General features: G+C 40.1%; 1 protein-coding gene across 2 annotated transcripts in view; it reads right to left on the bottom strand.

Moving 5' to 3' along the window:
- The window catches only part of DNAAF9 (dynein axonemal assembly factor 9), a 160,488-nt gene that overhangs the window by 45,029 nt on the left and 93,979 nt on the right, over nucleotides 1-21,480 (bottom strand). For both annotated transcript variants that reach the window (XM_044747890.2, XM_070485649.1), the window contains exons 21-23: nucleotides 19,854-19,957; nucleotides 1,573-1,719; nucleotides 404-492 (exon numbers count right to left, since the gene is read on the bottom strand). In XM_044747890.2, the coding sequence (XP_044603825.2) occupies nucleotides 404-492; nucleotides 1,573-1,719; nucleotides 19,854-19,957 (340 nt within the window). The remainder of the gene's footprint in view (nucleotides 1-403; nucleotides 493-1,572; nucleotides 1,720-19,853; nucleotides 19,958-21,480) is intronic.

The following is a 21,480-nucleotide window of genomic DNA, read 5'->3' as shown; positions in this document are numbered from 1 at the left end:
TGCAATATCAAAAGCTTACAGATTAGAATGAACTCCATCTCCCAACAGAACATATAACTTGTTCTGGTGCTTTCAAGCCAGAGTCCTGAGACAGAATCAACACTTCCAAAACACTGCCTTAAATAAAATGTAGTGTTACTGCAGGAGAACTGGTGTGCCCACATGGGAAGGTTGGCCTGAAACCCTTGGTAATCCTATGGGTTTCTGATTCTTGGTGGATTTCATCTCTCTGGCTTCAACTTCCTCAAGGGCACTGGCTACCTGCAAGTTGGCAGCACTAAAACAACTGTCGGCCTTTTCAGAAGCCAAGACCCCTGTGTTACATAACACAAGTCATCCTGCAGAGAGAGCAGACACACACAGCTTAGGGAAACAAGCATAAACACTGAAGGCAGCCACTTACAATCTCTTTTGTTCCACAGATAATCCATCTTCCTGGATCACTTTTAAAGACAGCCCTGAGTTAGCCTGCTGTTGCCAAGGGGAGAAGACCTAAACAAAACAGAATTTGAGCAAAGAACACTTTAAACCCAACAACAGGATATGGAATCCACATGGGGATTTGATGATTGTTGAAAATCTAGACTGTCAGTACAGAGAAAAACCATCATAACAAACAAGTTTGTTTCAAAAACAGAGGCCTGAAGCAATTTTGTTCTGTATTTTTCAAAACTAGAATTTCTTTCTGGGTTCCTCTCCCAGGGATTCTGCTCCTTAAAAGGCCAAGAAGCACGAAGCAAGGTGTCAGGTAACAGTGTTCTGGCAGCAAAGGCATGTTCTTCCCTGATGATAAGTCCAGACAGAAGGAGCTGTTCAAGCAACTCCTGCCTAGAGGCTGAAGAGAATCTAAAGGGCTATCTCTATGTTCCTGGATTGAAAGGACAAGCAGAAGGAGATAGGAAGGACCAGGAGGCAGCAAGAGGAAGACAGACTGGCCTGAGAAGCCACGCCACTCTGCAGTCAAGGCCAGCTCTTATCTTCTCCAAGTTCTGTGAATCTGTCCTGAGGGAGAGACACTGTCCTCTCACATAAGCTGCTGCAATCATACCTTTCCAAGTATTTCCACCAGTCACGAGGCTGGCCATCCGTTTGACTTTGGCTACTGCTTGGTCTCTAAGTGGGCTGTATGATTCTCAATAAGCTTCCTCACTCACGCAATCTGTGCCAAGTGCCTATAATATGCAGCCAGCCAGGTAGGACTATTCACAGGGACAGGGCCTGTGAACCATGGGGAGGGAGAGCTTGGGGCGGGGTAGAGAGCTCTGATGCAGTAGGTAGGGCCCAACAATTCAGTAAAGTAGCTAAAAGGAAAATAATTAGGATTTAAAGGGGACAAAGAAGACTTTTCTTAGAAGCTAAAAAGGTTTTTTGTTCAATTCCTTTAGGCTCTCAGCTCTCAATGGCAAGAGCACCATTTCAGGACCCAAAGGGCTTAGTAGTAGCCATCCCCCACCAAGCCCTCCCAACTCTCCCTCTCATTACCTCACTGTTAGTTCTGAAATGTTGCCTCATCATCTAAATTGCTAGGGAAAAAAAGTAGTACTTGTTTTGCTGACTAATGATCGATGTTACCTCTGAGTAAAATGCTTGATATATCTTTGATTTGGGGAAAAGTGCAATCATCAGAAAATTGCTTGATCCATGGAAATGAACTGGGAGATGAGGAAGCAGTGAGCTTTTGAAGTCTACCAGAAGGGCAGCAACAATACTGGTGGAATCCTAAAGAGAAAAAGAGGGAGCATGAGTGAGAAAAGCAATTTGCATGATACCAGCCCTCACAACTACCGCCAGAAGACATACGACAAATTTCAGTGCAATTATTTTCACATTATGGGTTTATTGGGGTTCAATTATAGATGTACTTTCCAATACCCAGTGATAGAAGACAATCCTTGTTTTATTCTTATTGAAGTAACATTAGTTTATAACATCATATAAGTTTCAGGTGAGCATCACTATATTTGGATTTCTGTACAGACTACGTTGTGTTCACCACCCAAAGTCTAGTTTCCATTTGTCACTGTACACATGTGCCCTTTTATCCCTTTCACCCTCCCTGCTTCCATTCTGGTAACCACCAACCTATTCTCTGTGTCTATGTGTTTGTTTGTTGTTTTTTTTTATCTTCCATTTATGAGTGAAATCATATGCTATTTGGCTTTCTCCTTCTCTGTCTGACTTATTTTGCTTAGCACAATACTCTCAAGGTCCATCCATGTTGTCGCAAATGGCAAGATTTCATTTTTTTTTATGGCTCAGTAGTATTGCATTGTGTATATACATACATATATATACATATATACATACATATATATACCACATATCCTTTATCCATTCAGATGTTGATGGGCACTTAGGTTGTTTCTAAGTCTTAGCTCTTGTGAATAACGCTGCATACATCTTTTTGAATTAGTGTTTTTGTGTTCTTTGGATAAATACCCAGTAGTGGGATAGCTGGATCATATGGTAGTTATATTCCTTTTTTTTTTTTTTTTTTTTTGCTGAGGAAGATTCACCCTGAGCTAACATCTGTTGCCAATGTTCCCCTTCTGCTTGAGGAAGATACCCCCTGAACTAACGTCTGTGTCAATCTTCCTCTATTTTGTACGTGGGTTGCCGCCACAGCACAGCTGTCAACAAGTGCTGTAGGTCCGCATCCAGGAACCGAACCCGGGCTGCCAAAGCGGAGAGTTCTGAACTTAATCACTAGGCAATGGGACTGGGGCCCTATTCTTAATTTTTTGAGGGATCTCCATACTGTTTTCTGTGGCTGAACCAGTTTATATTCCCACCAGTGGTGTACAAGAGTTCCCTTTTTTCCCACATCCTCTCCAATACTTATTTCTTGTCTTTTTAATAACAGCCTTTCTGATGGGTGTGAGGTGATATGTCATTGTAGTTTTAATTTGCATTATCCTAATAATTAGTGATACTGAACATCTTTTCATGTATCTGCTGGCCATCTGTATACCTTTTTTGGAAAAATGTTCAAATCCTCTGTGCATTTTTTAATTGGGTTTTGTTGTTGAGATGTATGAGATCTTTAAATATTTTTGATATTAACCTCTTATTGGATATATGATTTGCAAATATCATCTCCCAATTATTAGATTGTCTTTTCGTTTTGTTGATGGTTTTCTTTGCCGTGCAGAAGCTTTTTAGTTTGATATAATCCCGTTTGTTGATTTTTTCTTTTTTTCCCTTGCCTGAGGAGACATGATATTCAAAAAGATACTGCTAAGGCTGAGGCCAAAGAGCATACGACTGTGTTTTCTTCTAGGAGTTTCATGGTTTCAGGTCTTACATTCAAGTCTTTAATCCATTTTTAGTTAATATTTGTGTATGGTGGAAAATAAAGGTCTACTTTCATTTTTATGCCTATGGCTGCCCAGTTTTCCCAACACCGTCTACTGAAGAGACTTCCCTTTCTCCATTGTGTGTTCTCGGCTCCTTTGTCGAAGAGCAGTTTTCCATAGATGTGTGGGTTTATTTCTGGGCTCTTGATTCTGTTCCATTGATCTGTGTGTCTGTTTTTATGCCAGTACCATGCTGTTTTGATTACTATAGCTTTGTAGTGTATTTTGAAATCAGGGATTGTCATGCCTCTAGCTTTGTTCTTTTTTCTTAGGATTGCTTTGGCTATTTGGGGTCTTTTGTTATTCCACATAAATTTTAGGATTCTCTGTTCTTTTCATGAAAAATGTCATTGGGACTTGATAGGGATTGCATTAAATGCATACATTGCTTTAGGAAGCACAGATGTTTTAATTATGCTAGTTCTTCCAATCCATGAGCAGGGAATATCTTTCCAGTTCTTTGTCTCTTCTTCAATTTCTTTCAACAATGTTTCATAGTTTTCAGTGTACAAGTCTTTCACCTCTTTGGTTAAATTTATTCCTAGGTATTTTACTTTTTTTGTTGCCATTGTAAATGTGACTGTAGTCTTGATTTCTCATTCTGCTATTTCATTGTTAGTATATAGAAAGACAACTGATTTTTGTATGTTGATTTTGCAACTTTACAGTATTTGCTTATTATTTCTAAAAGTTTTTTGTGGATTCTTTAGGATTTTCTGTACAAAAAAATCATGTCACCTGCAAATAGTGACAGTTTTACTTCGTCCTTTGCCATTTGGATCCCTTTTATGTCATTTTCTTGCCTGACTGTTCTGGCTAGGACTTCCAACACTATGTTAAACAAGAATGGTGAAAGTGGGCAACCTTATCTTATTTCTGTTCTTACAGGGATAGCTTTCAGTTTTTCATTGTAGAGTATGTTAGCTGTGAGTCTGTCACACATAGCCTTTACTATGTTAAGGTATCTTCCTTCTATACCCATTTTACTCAGTTTTTTTTTTTTTTATCATAGACAGATACTATATTTTGTCGAATGCTTTCTCTGCAACTTATTGAGATGATTACATGATTTTTATTCTTCATTTTGTTAATGTAGTGTATCACACTGATTGATTATTTGTGGATGTTGAACCATCCCTCCATCCCTGGAATAAATCCCACTTGATCATGGTGTATGATCCTTTTAATGTATTGCTGTATTCAATTTGTTAATATTTTGTTGAAGATTTTTGCATCTATGTTCATCAGTGACAGTGGCCTGTAATTTTCCTTTTTTGTGTTGTCCTTGTCTGGTTTTGGTATCAGGGTAATGTTGACCTCATAGAATAAGTTAGGTGTCCCCCCTTCTTCACTTTTTGGAAGAGTTTGAGAAGGACAGGTAAATCTTCTTTGAATATTTGGTAGAATTCACTGCAGAAGCTATCTGGTCCTGGACTTCTGTTTTTTGGGAGGTTTTTGATTACTGTTTTGATCTTCTTGTTGGTGACTGGTTTATTCAGATTCTTTATTTCTTCTTGATTCAGTTATGGAATGTTTTATAATTCTAAGAATTTCTTCATTTCTTCTAGATTATCCAGTTTGTTGGCATACAGCTTTTCAAAGTATTCTCTTACAATGCTTTGTATTCCTGTGGTGTCCACCGTAATTCCTCCTCTTTCATTTTTGATTATTTTTTAAAGATTTTTTTTTTCCTTTTTCTCCCCAAAGCCCCCCAGTACATAGTTGTATATTCTTAGTTGTGGGTCCTTCTACTTGTGGCATATGGGATGCTGCCTCAGCATGGCCTGATGAGCGGTGCCACATCCATGTCCAGGATTCGAACTGGTGAAACCCTGGGCCACCACAATGGAGCATGTGAACTTAACCACTCAGCCATGGGGATGGACTCTCATTTCTGATTTTATTTATTTGAGCCTTCTCTCTTTTTTTCCTTGGTGAGTCCAGCTAAAGGTTTGTCAATTTTGTTTATCTTTTCGAAGAACCAGCTCTTAGTTTCATTATCTTCTCTATTGTCTTTTTAGTCTCTATTTATTTCCTAATTTTTAATATTTCCTTCCTTCTACTGATTTTCGGGTTCGTTTATTCTTCTTGTAGCTCCTTTAGGTGTACTGTTATATTGTTTATTTGAGATTTTTCTTCTTTCTTAAGGTAGGCCTGTATTGTTATAAACTTTCGTCAGTACTGCTTTTGCTGTTTCACACAGATTTTGGCATGCTGCATTTTCATTTTCATTTGTCTCCAGGCATTTTTTTAATTTATTCATTGACCCAATCATTATTCAGTAGTATTTTGTTTAATCTCCACATATCTAGTGACTTCTCCAACTTTCCTCTTGTAGTTCATTTCTAGTTTCATACCATTGTGCTTAGAAAAGATGCTTGATATTATTTCAATCTTCCTAAATTTATTGAGACTTGTTGTGTGGCCAACATGCGATCTATCCTGGAGAATGTTCTATGTGCATTTGAAAAGAATGCGTATTCTGCAGTTTTGGGATGGAATGTTCTGTATACATCTATTAAGTCCATCTGGTCTAATGTCTCATTTAAGGCCAATGTTTCCTTATTGATCTTCTATCTGGAGGAGCTATCCATTGATGTAAGTTGAGTGTTAAAGTGCCCTACTATTATTGTGTTACTGTCAATGTCTCCTTTTATGTCTATAAATATTTGCTTTATATATTTAGGTGCTCCTGTATTGGGCACATAGATATTTACAAGTGTTAAATCCCCTTGTTGGATTGTTCCCTTTATCATTACATAATGCTCTTCTTTGTCTTTTGTTACAGTTTATGTTTTAAAGTCTGTTTCTTCTAATATAAGTATTACTACCCCAGCCTTCTTTTCATTTCCATTTGCATGGAGTATCTCTTTCCATCCCTTCACTTTCAATTTGTGAATGTCTTTAGGTCTGAAGTGTGTCTCTTGTATGTGGCATATATATGGGTCTTGTTATTTTTTATCCCTTCAGCCACCCTATGTCTTTTGATTAAAGCATTTAGTCCACTGATATTTAAAGTAACTACTGATAAGTATGTATTTATTGCCACTTTGTTGCTTTTTTCTGGATGTTTTTGTAGTTCTTCTCTGTTCTTTTCTTCTTCCCTTGCTCTCTTCCCTTGTGATTTGATGGCTTTCTTTAGCTTTCATGTTTGGGTTCCTTCATCTTTATTTTTTTGTGTATTTATTATGTTTTTGGTTTGTGGTTACCCTGAAGTTCATACATAATAACCTTTGAAAAGAGCAATCCATATTAAGTTGATAGTCTCCTAAGTTTGACCTCTTACTAAAAGCCCTATGCTTTTACTACCCCCTGCCATGTTTTATGTTTTTGATATCATATTTTATCTCTTATTTTTGTGTATCCCTTAACCTCTTGTTATGGATATAGAGGATTTTAGTACTTTTGACCTTCATAGGGGTATCAGAGGCTGTTGATCCACTACCTTTCCTGCATATTTGCCTTTATCAGTGGTATTTCTTCTTTGATAATTTTCTTATTCCTATTTGTGGCCTTTTCTTTTCCACTTAAATATGTCACTTTAACATTTCTTGTGAGGCCTGTTTAGTGGTGATGAACTCCTTCACTTTTTGTGTGTTTGAAAAGCTCTTTATCTTTCTTTCCATTCAGAATGATAACCTTGCTGGATAGAGTATTCCTCATTGTAGGTTTTCTCCTTTCAGCACTTTTGAGTATACTGTACCACTCCCTTCTAGCCTGCAGGGTTTCTGCTGAAAAGTCAGCCTATGGTTTCCTTTGTATGTAACTTGTTGCTTTTCTCTTGCAGATTTTAGGATTCTCTCTTTATTTTTAGTTCTTGACATTTTAATTATAACACATCTTGGTGTGGGCCTCTTTGGGTTCATCTTGTTTGGTACTCTCTGTGCTTCCTGTATCTATATGTCTGTCTCCTTCCCCAGGTGAGAGAAGTTTTCAGCTATTAGTTCTTCGAATAAGTTGTCTGCCCCTTTGTCTCTCTTCTCCTTCTGGGAAACCTAGAATGCAAAGGTTAGTATGCTTGACATTGTCCTGGAGGTCTCTTAGACTGTCCTTGTTCTTTTCAATTCTTTTTTTCTGTTTAGCTTGGGTGATTCCTTCCACTCTGTCATCCAGATCACTGATCCATTTTTCTGTGTCATCTGCTCTGCTGCTGATTCCCTCTAGTGAATTTTTCTTTTCCATTATTGTATTCTTCAGTTCTGATTGGTTCTTTTTTTATTTTCTAATTCTTTGCTGAAGTTCTCACTGTGTTCACCTATTCTTCTCCCCAGATCAGTGAGCATCCTTATGATTCTTAGTTTGTACTCTTTATTAGGCAGATTGCTTATCTCTGTTTCATAACATTCTTTTTCTGGGATTTGTCCTGTTCCCTTATTTTGAACATAATCTTTTGTCTCCTGATTTTGCTTATTTTTTATGCTTATTTCTAAACATTAGGTAGATCAACTATGTCCCCCAATCTTGGAAATGTGGCCTTATGTAAGACATACCTCATGGGGCCCAATAGTGTCCTCCCCTCTTGCCACTCATGCCAAATGCTCTAGGGGTGTCCACTGAATGGCTGCATGTACCCTTCTGTTGTGGCAGGGTTGCTATTGCTGATGCATGGGTAGGCTAGGCTGGCCCATGGGCCAGCTGGTTGTGAGGCTCGGTCACATGCAGCTGCTACAGGTAGTTTATTGGGCAGGGCAAACTTCTGGCACAGCTGGGTGCAAGGGTGATAGCACATAACTATTGCAGTTTTGCTGGTAAGTGAGCCAAGTCCCTAGTGTAATCGTTGCTAGGTCTGGGGGCAGACAATTGCTGTAGGCCCCTGGTGCAGCTCCCTATGGTGCTCTACTGTCTCTGTGTTGGTGGGTAGGGTAGGCTTCAAGTGAGGCTAGCTAGCTGTGCTGAATGCAGGTATTGTCAGCTTGCTTCCAGGTGGGGAAGGCCTCTGGCAAGAACTGGCTATGCTGCCCTGTGGTGCACAGCTGCCTCAGGAATGCTGATGGGTGAGGCAGGCCCCAGGCATGGCAGCACACAACTGATTCAGGTGTTAGTAGGCAGGGCAGATCCCCTGGGTGGCTGTTTGAGATGGACAGCAGCACAAGTCTGCTGCGGGCCCACAAGTGCACTGGGGCTCACTGGTGGGCAGGGCCAGTTCCTGGGGCAGGCTGCCTGCTGCCTGGCTATGCTTAATTGCCTCAGGTTCTCTAGTGAGTGGGGCAGACCCCTGTGCTAATAGACTAGAGGAAGGATTTCAATTGTGCCTGCCAGGTGGGTGTCAGGACAACAGAACTAGGTCCCAATAGTGGCTGCCATCAATGTCTCAGTCCCTAGAGGGTGGGCCCAGCCACTTTCTGCCTTTCCAGGATGTGCTCTGAGCTTACTGAGTCTCTTTTACCAATGGACTAAGCACTTTTCTCTCTGGTGTTTTTGTGCTGGTTTCCAAGCCAAGTGACTCTGTGCATGGGGCTTTGAAGACCAGGATTTTCTTTCCCTGAAGTTCTATAGTTTTCCTGGGTGTATTCTCCAGTGGTTTTCAAACCCAGCAAAGCCAGGTATTATGGGATCTCATATCTCTTCTGCTGGATCTAAGGGCTGGGGTGCCTACTGTGGAGCTCAAATCCCCTGCTCCTCTGGGAAGATCTCTGTACCTTTGAGATTGGTCCCAGGTGGGAAGTGCCACGGCTGGGGTGTGGTTTTCTCCTCAGTGGGGCTGGATCTCTGCCTCTTCCACCTGTCTTTGTTGTCCCTTGTTGTAGAGGTTCTTTTTATTCAGTTTCCAGATCTCTCTCAGAGGAAACTGTTCCCCACATAGTTGTAGGTTTGTTGTGTCTGCGGAAGGAGGCAAGCTCAGGATCCTCCTACCTCATCATCTTCCAAACTCCCCCTAGTTTTGGCTCTTACATTTAGGCCTATGTTCCATTTTGAGTTAATTTTTTATATATGGCATGAGGTTAGGCTCTAACTTCATTTGTTTGCATGTGGGGGATATCCAGTTTTTCCCGCAGCATTTGTTAAAGACTACCCTTTCCTCACTGAATGGTGTTGGCACCCTTGTTGAAAATCATTTGACCATATATATGTGAGGGTTTATTTCTGGGCTCTCTATTCTATTCCATTGGTCTATATGTCTGATCTTATGCCAGTACCACACTGTTGTCTGAGTACTGTGGCTTTGTAGTAAGTTTTAAAATTAAAGTGTGAGTCCTCCAACTTTGTTATTTTTCAAGATTATTTTGGTTATCTGGGGGTTCTCTGAGATTCCATATGAATTTCAGGATGGGTTTTTCTATTTCTACAAAAAATGCCATTGGGATTTTGATGGGAATTGCATCGAACCTGTAGATTGCCTTGGGCAGTATAGTTGTCTTAACAATATTAAGCCTTCCAATCCATGAACATGGGATGTCTTACCATTTATTTAGGTCTTCTTTAATTACTTTCAACAATGTTTTGTGGTTTTCAGTGTATAAGTTTTTCACCTCCTTCGTTAAATTTATTCCTAAGTATCTTACTCTTTTTGATGCTACTGTAAATGGAACTGTTTTCCTAATATCTTTTTCAGATTGTTGATTGCTAGGGTATAGAAATGCAACTGACTTTTGTGTGTTGATTTTGTATCCTGCAACTTTGGTGAATTCGTATATTACTTCTTTGTTTATTAAATCTACTTTTTGGTGGAATCTTTAGGGCTTTCTACATATAAGATCATGTCATCTGTGAACGGAGGTAATTTTACTTCTTCCTTTCCAATTAGATGCCTTTTATTTCTTTTTCTTGCCTAATTGCTCTGGCTAGAATTTCCAACACTATATTAAATAGAAGTGGCAAAAATGAGCATCCTAGTCTTGATTCTGATCTTAGGGGGAAAAGTTTTTTTTAACATTGACTTTTTCATTATAACAATAATACATTAATTAAAAATTCAAAAGAAATATAAAACCAGAATAAAGAAGAAAGGTTAAAAAGTTAATCCAAAGTCTCATCATCTAAATCCAACTACAGCTAATGTTTTAGTACTTTTGCTTTAATCTTTTTCCTATTCATTGATTGACTTGCCTATTTTACGCAATGGGAAATCATATTTATTTTTATAGTTCTACATCTTACTTTTAAAACTTAATTTGCCATTAGCATCACTAATGTTCTTACAAACTATCTGTAAACAGTTTCAAAGACTGCATCCCACTCCCCTCTAAGGCCACCCCTATGGCTGGACATTCATATTACTTATTCCATCTCTCCTCTTGCAACAACTGTACCTTTCATTTACTCTTTGCTAATTTATTGTTATACATGGTAGCCTGAGGCTGTTTCTGATATACTTCCATGTATGTGTTAACCAACCTCATGTCGTCTGAACACCCCTGACCTGGGATGTGGTGCTTTCAAGTTAATAAAGATGGAGCTCTTTACAGTGAAGAAATATTAACTCATTTGTTTTAACCACCAAAACTGTTTTTCTCAGTTTATTTATTTATTTTTTTTTGCTTTTTAATTCTCTTTTTGAAATACCTTGTAGACTTTTAAATTATTAACTACTCCAATAAATTTTGTTTTATCCATACAATGGAATACAACTCAGCAATAAAGCAATAAAACTATTGATACACACAACATAGACAAATCTAAAAATCATCATGCTGAGTGAAAGATGTGACTCAAAAGGGTACAGAATGTATGATGCCCATTTATACAATATTTTAGAAAATGCAAACTAATACACCTTGACAGAAAGCTAATCAGTAATTGCCTGAAATCAGAAGTGGAAGGGAAGATGAACTACAAAAGAACACTAGAAAACTTTTTGGGAGTGAAGAAAGTTTTCCATATCTTGATTGTGATGGTAGTTTTCTGAGTGTATGTGTCTGTCAAAACTTTAAATGGATAGAGTTAACTGTGTTTAAAGTATACTTCAATAAGTTAAATTATCAGGAAAAGTTTTTAAAATCATTAAGTGGTCAAATTTCACAAAATTTTCTTTTAGAATTTTTTGTATCATTTCTAAGCTTAGAAAGTCTTCCTGTTCCTAGAGGTTTAATATTCATTTTCTAAATTATTATTTTATTGAGGTCATAATAGTTTATAACATTGTAAAGTTTCAGTTGTATATTATTATTATTATTTTAAAGATTTTATTTTTCCTTTTTCTCCCTAAGCCCCCCAGTTGTGTATTTTTAGTTGTGGGTCCTTCTAGTTGTGGCATGTGGGATGCCACCTCAGTATGGCTTGATGAGTGGTGCCATGTCCGTGCCCAGGATTCAAACTGGTGAAACCTTGGGCTGCTGAAGCAGAGTGTGCGCATGTAGCCACTTGGCCATGGAGCTGGCCCCTAGTTGTACATTATTATTTGTCAGTCACCATATACATGTGCCCCTTTACCTCTTATGCCCACCCCCAATGCCCTTCCCCTCTGATGACGACTAATCTGTTCTCTTCGTCCATGTGTTTGTTTATCTTCCACATATGAGTGAAATTGTGTGGTGTTTATCTTTCTCTGTCTGGCTTATTTCACTTAACATAATACCCTCAAAGCTTATTCATGTTGTTGCAAATGGGATGATTTTGTCTTTTTTATGGGTAAGTAGTATTCCTTTGTATATATATACACCACATCTTCTTTACCCATTCATCAGTCAATGGACACTTGGATTGCTTCCACATCTTGTCTATTGTGAATAACGCTGCAATGAACACAGGGGTGCATAAGTCTCTTTGAATTGTTGATTTCAAGTTCTTTGGATAAATACCCAGTAGTGGGATGGCTGGGTCATATGGCATTTCTATTTTTAATTTTTTGAGAAATCTCCATATTGCTTTCCATAGTGGCTGTACCAGTTTCCATTCCCACCAGTGGTGTATGAGGGTTCCCTTTTCTCCACATCCTCTCCAACATTTGTTGTTTTCTCCCTTGGTAGTTATAGCAATTCTAACGAGTATAAGGTGATATCTCATTGTAGTTTTGATTTGCATTTCCCTAACGATTAGTGATGCTGAACGTCTTTTCATGTGCCTGTTGGTCATCTGTATATCTTCTTTGGAAAACTGTCCGTTCACATGTCCTGCCCATTTTTTGATAGGGTTATTTTTTTGTTGTTGAGTTGTGTGAGTTCTTCATATATTATGGAGTTTAACCCCTTGTCAGACATATGATTTACAAATATTTTCTCCCAGTTGGTGGGTTGTCTTTTTGTTTTGTTCATGGTTTCCTTTGCCTTCCACAAGCTCTTTAGTCTGATGAAGTCCCATTTATTTTTTCTTTTGTTTCCCTTGCCCAAACAGACATGGTATTTGAAAAGATCCTTCTAAGACTGATGTCAAACAGTGTACTGCCTCTGTTTTCTTCTAGAAGTTTTATGGTTTCAGGTTTTACCTTCGAGTCTTTAACCCATTTTGAGTTAACTTTAGTGTATGACAAAAGTTAATGGTCTACTTTCATTCTTTTGCATGTCACTGGCCAGTTATCCCAACACCATTTATTGAAGAGACTCTCCCTTCTCCATTGTATGTTCTTGGCTCCTTATCCTTGAAGATTAGCTGTCCATAGATATGTGGTTTTATTTCTGGGCTTTCAATTCTGTTCCACCGATCTGTGTGTATGTTTTTGTACTAATACCAAGCTGTTTTGATTACTATGGCTTTGTAGTACATTTTGAACTCAGGGATTGTGATGCTTCCAGCTTTGTCCTTTTTTCTCAGGACTGCTTCAGCTATTCGGGATCTTTTGTTGCCCCATATGAATTTTAAGATTCTTTGTTCTATTTCCATGAAGATTGTCATTGGGATTCTGATTGGGACTGTGCTGAATCTGTAGATTGCTTTAGGTAGTATGGACATTTTAAGTATGTTTATTCTTCTAATCCATGTGCATGGAATATCATTCCATTTCTTTATGTCATCATTGATTTCTTTCAATAATGTCTTACTGTTTTTATTGTATAGGTCTTTCATCTTGATGGTTAAATTTATTCCTAGATATCTATACCTATACCTATATCTATATATATATTGCAACTGTTAATGAGATTGTATTCTTGAGTTCTCTTTCTGTTAGTTCATTATTGGTGTATAGAAATACAACTGATTTTTGAAAGTTGACTTTGTAACTCTGCAACTTTGCTGGAGTTGTTGATTATTTCTAATAGTTTTCCAATGGATTCTTTAAAGTTTTCTATACATAGAATCATGTCGTCTGCACACAGCAAGAGGTTCACTTCTTCCTTTCCAATCTGGATTCCTTTTACTTCTTTTTCTTGCCTAATTTCTCTGGCCAAAGCCTCCAGTACTATGTTGAATAAGAATAGTGAGAGTCAGGGGCCGGCCCCGTGGCCGAGTGGTTAAGTTCGTGTGCTCTGGTCCAGTGGCCCAGGCTTTCACCAGTTCGTATCCTGGGCGCAGACACAGCACCGCTTGTCAAGCCATGCTGAGGTGGCATCCCACATGCCACAACTACAAGGACCCACAACTAAAAATACACAGTAAAAATACACAACTAAAAATACACTAGCGGGCTTAGGGAGAAAAAGGAAAAATAAAATCTTAAAAAAAAAAAAAAAGGAATAGTGAGAGTGGGCACCCTCGTCTTTTTCCTGGTCTCAGAGGGATGGCTTACAGCTTTTCCCCATTGAGTATGATGTTGGCTGTGGGTTGGTCATATATGGTCTTTATTATGTGGAGGTACTTTCCCTCTATACCCATTTTACTGAGAGGTTTTTTTAATCATAAATGGATATTGGATCTTGTCAAATGCTTTCTCTGCATCTATTGAAATGATCATGTGCTTTTTATTCCTCATTTTGTTATGTAGTGTATCACACTGATTGATTTGCAGATGTTGAACCATCCCCATGTCCCTAGTATAAACCCCACTTGATCATGGTGTATGATCCTGTTAATGTATTGCTATAATCAGTTTGCTAATATATGTTTGAGGATTTGTGCATTGATGCTCATCAGTAATACTGCCTTGTGATTGTTCTTCTTTGTGTTGTCCTTGTCTGGCTTTGGGATCAGGGTGGTGTCGGCCTCATAGAATGAGTTAGGAAGTGTTCCATCTTCTTCATTTTTTTGGAATAGTTTGAGAAGGATGGGTATTAAAACTTCTTTGAGCGGGGCCGGTCTGGTGGCACAGTGGCTAAGTTCTCATGTTCTGGTTCTCAGCGGCTTGGGGTTCACTGGTTCGGATCCTGGGTGCAGACATGGCACCGCTTGGCACGCCATGCTGTGGTAGGCATCCACATATAAAGTAGAGGAAGATGGGCACAGATGTTAGCTCAGGGCCAGGCTTCCTCAGCAAAAAGAGGAGGACTGGCAGTAGTTAGCTCAGGGCTAATCTTCCTCAAAAAAAAAAACAACAACTTCTTTGAGGGGCTGGCCCAGTGGTGCAGCGGTTAAGTGTGCAGGTTCCGCTTCGGCGGCCTGGGTTCACTGGTTTGGATCCCAGGTGCGAACATGGCACCGCTTGGCACACCACACTGTGGTAGGCGTCCCACGTATAAAGTAGAGGAAGATGGGCATGGATGTTAGCTCAGGGCCAGTCTCCCTCAGCAAAAAGAAGAGGATTGCCAGCAGTTAGCTCAGGGCTAATCTTCCTCAAAAAATAAAAAAGTTCTTTGAATGTTTGGTAGAATTCTCCAGAGAAGCCATCTGCTCCCGGACTTTTATTTTTTGGGAGGTTACTGATTACTGTTTCAATCTCCTTATGCATGATTTGTCTAGTCAGATTCTCTACTTCTTCTTCAGTTTTGGGAGGCTGTGTGAGTCTAAGAATTTATCCATTTCTTCTAGATTGTCCAATTTGTTGGCATATAGCTTTTCATAATACTCTCTTAATAATCCTTTGTACTTCTGTGCTGTCTCTTCTCCTCTTTCTCCTCTTTCATTTCTAATTTTATTTATGAGACTTCTCACCTTTTTTCTTAGTGAGTCTGGCTAAGGGTTTGTCAATTTCGCTTATCCTCTCAAAGAACCAGCTCTTAGTTTCATTGATATTTCCTACTGTTTTTTTGGTTTCAATTTCAAGTATTTCTGCTCTAACTTATTATTTCCCTCCGTCTGCTGACTCTGGGGTTTGTTTGTTCTTCTTTTTCTAGTTCTATGAGGTGTCATTTAAGATTACTTATTTGAGATTTTTGTTGTTTGTTAAGGTGGGCCTGTATTGCTATCAATTTCCCTCTTAGGACTGCTTTTGCTGCATTCCATGAGTTGATATGGGGTATTTTCATTTTCATTTGTCTCTAGATATTTTTTGATTTCTCCTTTTACTTTTTCATTGATCCATTGGTTGTTCAGTAGAATGTTGTTTAATCTCCACATATTTGTCACTTTCCCAGCTTTTTTCTCAGTTGATTTGTAGTTATATAGCATTATGGCTGGAAAAGATGCTTGGTATGATTTCAATCTTCATAAAATTTTTGAGGCTTGCCATGTTTCCCAACATACGGTCTATCTTTGAGAATGTCCCATGTGCACTTGAGAAGAACATGCAATCTGCTGACTCTGGATGTAGTCTTACATATGTATATTTATTATGTCCACCTGATCTAGTTGTTTTGTTTAATTCCACTCTTTCTTTCTTGATTTTCTGTCTGGATGATCTATCCATTGATGTAAGTGGGGTGATGAGGTCCCCTACTATTATTGTGTTGCTGTTAATTTCTCCTTTTAGGTCTATTAACAGTTGCTTTATGTACTTTGGTGCTCCTGTATTAGGTGCACATATATTGATAAGTGTTAGGTCCTCTTGGTGGAGTGTCCCTTTGATCATTATACACTGCCCCTCTTTGTCTCTCATTGCCTTTTTTATCTTGAAGCCAACTTAGATACACATATGGCAACACCTGCTTTCTTTTTTTGCCATTAGCTTGGAGTAGCATCTTCCATCCCTTCACTCTGAGCATGCTTTTCTCTTTAGAGTTGAGATTTGTTTCCTGGAGGCAGCATATTGTTGGGTCTTGTTTTTTAAGCCATCCAGTAACTGTCTTTTTTTTTTTTTCCTGAGGAAGATCAGCCCTGAGTTAACATCAGCTGCCAATCCTCTTTTTGCTGAGGAAGATTCTCCCTGAGTTAACATCTGTGCCCATCTTCCTCTATTTTATATGTGGGACACCCGCCACAGCATGGCTTGATAAGCAGTGATAGGTCTGTGCCTGGGATTTGAACTGGTGAACCCTGGGCTACCAAAGCAGAGTGCATGAACTTAACTGATATGCCACCAGGCTAGCCCCACCCTGTGTCTTTTGATTGGAGAATTCAAGCCATTTACATTTAGAGTGACTACTGATAAACGAGGACTTAATACTGCCATTTTATCACTTGTTTTCTGGTTGTTCTGTATTTCCCTTGTTTCTCTTCTCATGTAATTCCAAACGGTCAGTTCAGTTTGATGATTTTCTATCACGGTTTTCTCAGTTTTCCCTTTATTTATCATTTGTCTCTGTTCTGACTTTTTGTTTAGTGGTTACTGTGAGGTTTGTATAAAAGATCTCATAGATGAGACAGTCCATTTTCTGATAGCCTCTTATCTCCTTAGTCTAAGAAGGTTCCATCCCTTTCCTCATCCCCAACTACATTATTGTTGTCACAACTTATTCCGTTTTGTGTTGTGAGTTTGGGATTAAAATGAACTGATTATAGTTATTTTTGATGCTTTCTTTCCCTTTATCTTTAATGTTATAATTAAGTGTTTGCTAATCTGTTCTGATAGAGAGCTGCAATTTTCTGATTTTGTCTATTTATCTCCTAGCTCAAGGCTTGGTAAACCTCCCCCCCGCCTTTTCTTTTTCAGGTATGAGGGCCTTTTTGTTCATTTCTTGGGGGCGGGGAGGTCTTGTGGTGATGAACTCCCTCAGCTTTTGTTTTTTTGGAAAGGCTTTATTTCTCCATCATATCTGAAGGATAGTTTCGCTGGACAGTGTATTCTCAACTGAAAGTTTCTGTCTTTCAGAATTTTCAATATATCATTCCAACTCTCTCCTAGCCTGTAAGGTTTCTGCAGAGAACTCTGCTGAAAGCCTGATAGGGGTTCCTTTGTAGGTTATTTTCTCTTGTCTTGCTGCTCTTAATATTTTTCCTTTGTTATTGACTTTTGCCAGTTTTACTAAGATATGCTTTGGAGGAGGTCTTTTTACATTGATGTAATTAGGAGTTGTATTAGCTTCATTTACATGTAATTCCAGCTCCTTCTTCAGGTTTGGGAAGTTCTCATCTATTATTTCTTTGAACAAGCTCTCTGCTCCTTTCTCCCTCCCTTCTCCCTCTGGAATATCTATAATCCTTATGTTACATTTCCTAATTGAGTCAGATATTTCTCGGAGAATTTCTTCATTTCTTTTTAGTCTTAGCTCTCTCTCCTCCTCCATCTGCAGCATTTTTATATTTCTGTCCTCTAAATTACTGATTATGTCCTCCTTAATATCAGCTCCATTATTTAAAGACTGCAAACTTTTATCTCATTGTGTTTTTCACCTCCAACATTTCTGATTTTTTTTTAATAGGTTCAATCTCTTTTGCGAAGAATTCCTTCTGTTCATTAATTTTATTCCTGAGATCATTAAACGGTCTGAGTTTTCTTGTTAATTCGTTGAGTTTCTTTATGATAGCTATTTTGAATTCTCTTTCATTAAGATTGTAAACTTCCGTGACTTTAGGATTGATCTCTGGATACTTCTCCTTTTCCTTTTGGTCTGGAGTATTAATATACTTTTTCGTGCTATCTGATGGGGTGGACTTTTGTTGTCGCATACTGGTCGTATCTGGTTGCAGATTCCACCTGCCACCACTGGGTGCAGGCAGGAGCTATGTTTTCTGAGTCTTCTACAACCTCTGGCAGATCTGCCTGTCTGTTGGAAGCTATGCTGAAACATCCTGTCGGCATTTGTGTGTTGGCTGCTGCTGCTTTACACATGTAAGCACAGGTGCTCTGGTGGGGATCTCCTGCTCTGGCTAACTCTCTGGGCTGGTGTGCCAGGTGGAGGGGGCAGACTTTCTTTCGTGTGCACAATCTGCACTCTGCACTCACTGTCTGCCCTTCTGGGCTGCTCAGCTTGGTGTAGACACCCGCGTAACTGCTCAGCCACCTTGGTGTGGAGCATTCCCACAGGCTGGAAGGCAACGCCAAGAGTACAAGCATTCCTGCGAGGGCTGCCTTCTCCTCTTACTCCTCTCAGGGTCGCATGCTGGCCCTTGTGTGAGGTCCTGCACCCTAGATTGCTGCTGCTCGGGAGGGAGAGGAGATCCCTTTACCTCCTTCCACTGCCTCCTGAGGGGCATCCAGCATCCCCACCTTCAGGTGTACAGCTGTGTGGCTCTGTCAGATGTCTATTGTGTTGTGTGAATGTTCTCTGTTGGTTTATGAATGTCTTTTGTTCTATCTTAGCAGGGAGAGACTAAGCGAAGAGCTCACTCTGCCATGATGCTAATGTCACTCAATACTCATTTTTATACTGTTCTTTCTACTTGTAAAATTTAAATATAGTCAATTTATCAGAAGTTTATTTTGATTTTTGATATAAGTATTAATTTTCCCCAGAAATTAGCTAAGATCCTCACAGCACTTGAATGATTCATCTTTTTTCCCCTGACGTTGGAAGACTCTTCTACCTAATATCAAAGTTGTCACCTAATAGGGCCATCTCTTCTGTCTTGTTGCTTTGCCTGAATGTTTGGACAGCCTTTAAGGCAACAGGTTCTAGGTAGAAGAAAGAATTCTTTCTGAATTGCTTACAGAATTTGTTTTCTGAGCCATCTGACTAAAGTACCTCACACCTATTCTCTGTCCTGGCTACCAAACAGGCTGGTTTTGAGGCTGAGACTAGGCAGAGTAGAGGGCCTGCCCCCTGTTCTGGTATCACACTGAGAGACGAGCTGTGCCCTAGCCAGGAGGTACAGGCCAGTGGAAATTCAGAGCTACCCTCTTCCTCCCAGGGAAGGGGAAGGGTTGACACAGACTGGTAAAGTTAAAGGTTCTGGCGGTGGAACTTTCACAGAGTTGGAGGTTAAGTCTGAGTGGGTAAGGCTAAACCCTCATGGGGAAAGTTAGCCATTTCTCTCCCTCTGTGGCTCACTTATAATTCTTTTCCATGCTAACAGGTAAATGGAACTCCATCAATGTCACAGGAAGCAGCTTCGTTCCAGTTCTTAAGTGGGTGAGCCTTTGCATCCTTGGGTGGGAGGTCACCTGTCAGTGGCCATTTGATGCCTTCTTCAGCCTACTTTCTGGTCCTCTTTGGGATGAGTTAATTGGGCATGGGTAGCTGCTGGCCCTCCTGATCCAGAAGCCCTTTTTAGTTAAGCCCTTTACAGAACAGTGAGGGTGATGAGGCTCACAAGAGTCCTGAGAGCGAACAGGCCTCTCCATGACCTCCCTGCCTTCCTGCCTCAAGGGCAGTGCTGGTTCCCCACATCCTGCCCAGTGGTGGTGCAGCAAGTACAGGTAGTTATTTGATTTTCCCCTCAGAAGTGTGAGTATTTTTCTGAACACCAAAGCCATGGACTGGGTAAAACACCTACCCCATCATAGAATGAAATGGAATTGATGTGTTCCTTGGAAATGATGATACTTCCATGATGACGGTGAGAAAACAGAAGCCCACTAGAGAAGAAATGCAGTTTCCCTGGAAGGAAAAGACAGCTGGTCAGAGCTGGAAGGTTGGATTCTGGGGGCCAGATCCCAATGCCCTTCTTGCAGGTACCAGGGTATACCAGAATGGTAACCAGAGACCACTACCTGCAGTGGTTAAGTTATATGATTTTTATGCTGAGCGCTGTGCTCTGGGGAAGCCAAAGAACCCTCCTAGAGCCCAGAGAAAAATGATGCATTAGACACAAGCTTTGCATAAGAATTAGAAAAAACAAATGAATAAGTTATCAGCTATGGGGAGACGCAAAATTTACATTCACTCATGGATGTCTTCCAGGGAAACACACTAAAAAAGATTTTGGGTATGTCTGCTCCCTTACTGAGTTTACAGATGTTCCTTTCTCCTATTTTGGCAGAAGTTGGCCCAGCTCTAAAGAGACAACATCCCTCACTTAAGGTCCAAGGAGCAGCACTAGGGTCTCAGCTAAAGGACTGGTGAAGGGAGCCTAAGGGTTCCTGCACCAGCAAAAGAACATTTGTGTTAGGCAATAAGTGGGTTCTACAGACACTGGAGGCCTGATGCTCTGTGGTTCACAAGAGCAGAAGAGTGGGATGTAGACACTGAATGTGGTTTCCTCAGGATGAGGATTCAGGCCTAAGGAGAGCTGCTGTTTCCTGGGTGGCCACGGTCATACAGAATAGCTCAGTATGGGCCCTAGGGGGCAAACCACAGAAAAGATGACTAGGGTTAAGCCTGGGCCTGCGCTGACTTTGGAGACTCAAAGGACATACCCAGAGAACCCATAAGACCCCTGGGTGAAGTTGCCCTCTGGAGCTGGGCCAACCTGAATCCTTTCTGAATCCTTTCTGTAACAGCCTTTCTTTCCCTGTTTTCACATACAGAGAAGAGAGAAAGTACTTCCAGGAGCTCAAGGCACAGGCTTCAGAATACTGTCGTTAATATCTTACTGTTAAGGCAGAGGACAGAAGACAAAGAAGGAGGACTGAGTCCTTGAGCTGTAGCTCTAGAAAGGTCCCAAAGTTCTGAAGATTCTAACGACAAAGGTTAAGGTGAGGAATTTTTGAGACTTCAAGTTTTGAAGCTTCCTGAGGAGGTGGGGTTTTAGGAGACAGAGAAAGGCCTAGCGAGTGTGTGTGCTTGTGTGTGCATGTTAATGGGGGGTAGGGCAGGTGGAGGCAGTTTTTAGGTACAAGAGGAAGGTTTGGAGCCTGAATATCAATGGAAGAACTAGATGATCAGTCAGAAGGAACTAATGCCAACCTCACCATCTGGGGAAAGCAGCAGCCAGCGACCAGTCAGCTCAGATCAAGGCATCCAGGTTCAAGTCCTGTAAGCCTCCCAACCTCTAACAAGTGAAACCTGGCCTCCCTTGCACACAGCCTTTCCCTGTGGCCCTCCTGAGTAGTGGCTACTCATGCCCCAGCCTCATCCTGTACCAACGCCAAGGCTCCTCACTGCTGTTCCCACACCATTCTCTTCCATGGTCTGGAAGAGACCAATACTTTCATTCCCTTAGGGACATAAGCCCTTCCTTT

Source organism: Equus asinus, chromosome 15, assembly GCF_041296235.1.
Source record: "Equus asinus isolate D_3611 breed Donkey chromosome 15, EquAss-T2T_v2, whole genome shotgun sequence".
Taxonomy (NCBI): domain Eukaryota; kingdom Metazoa; phylum Chordata; class Mammalia; order Perissodactyla; family Equidae; genus Equus; species Equus asinus.
Note: the sequence above shows the minus strand (reverse complement) of the source record. Positions and strands in the feature narration are given on the sequence as shown.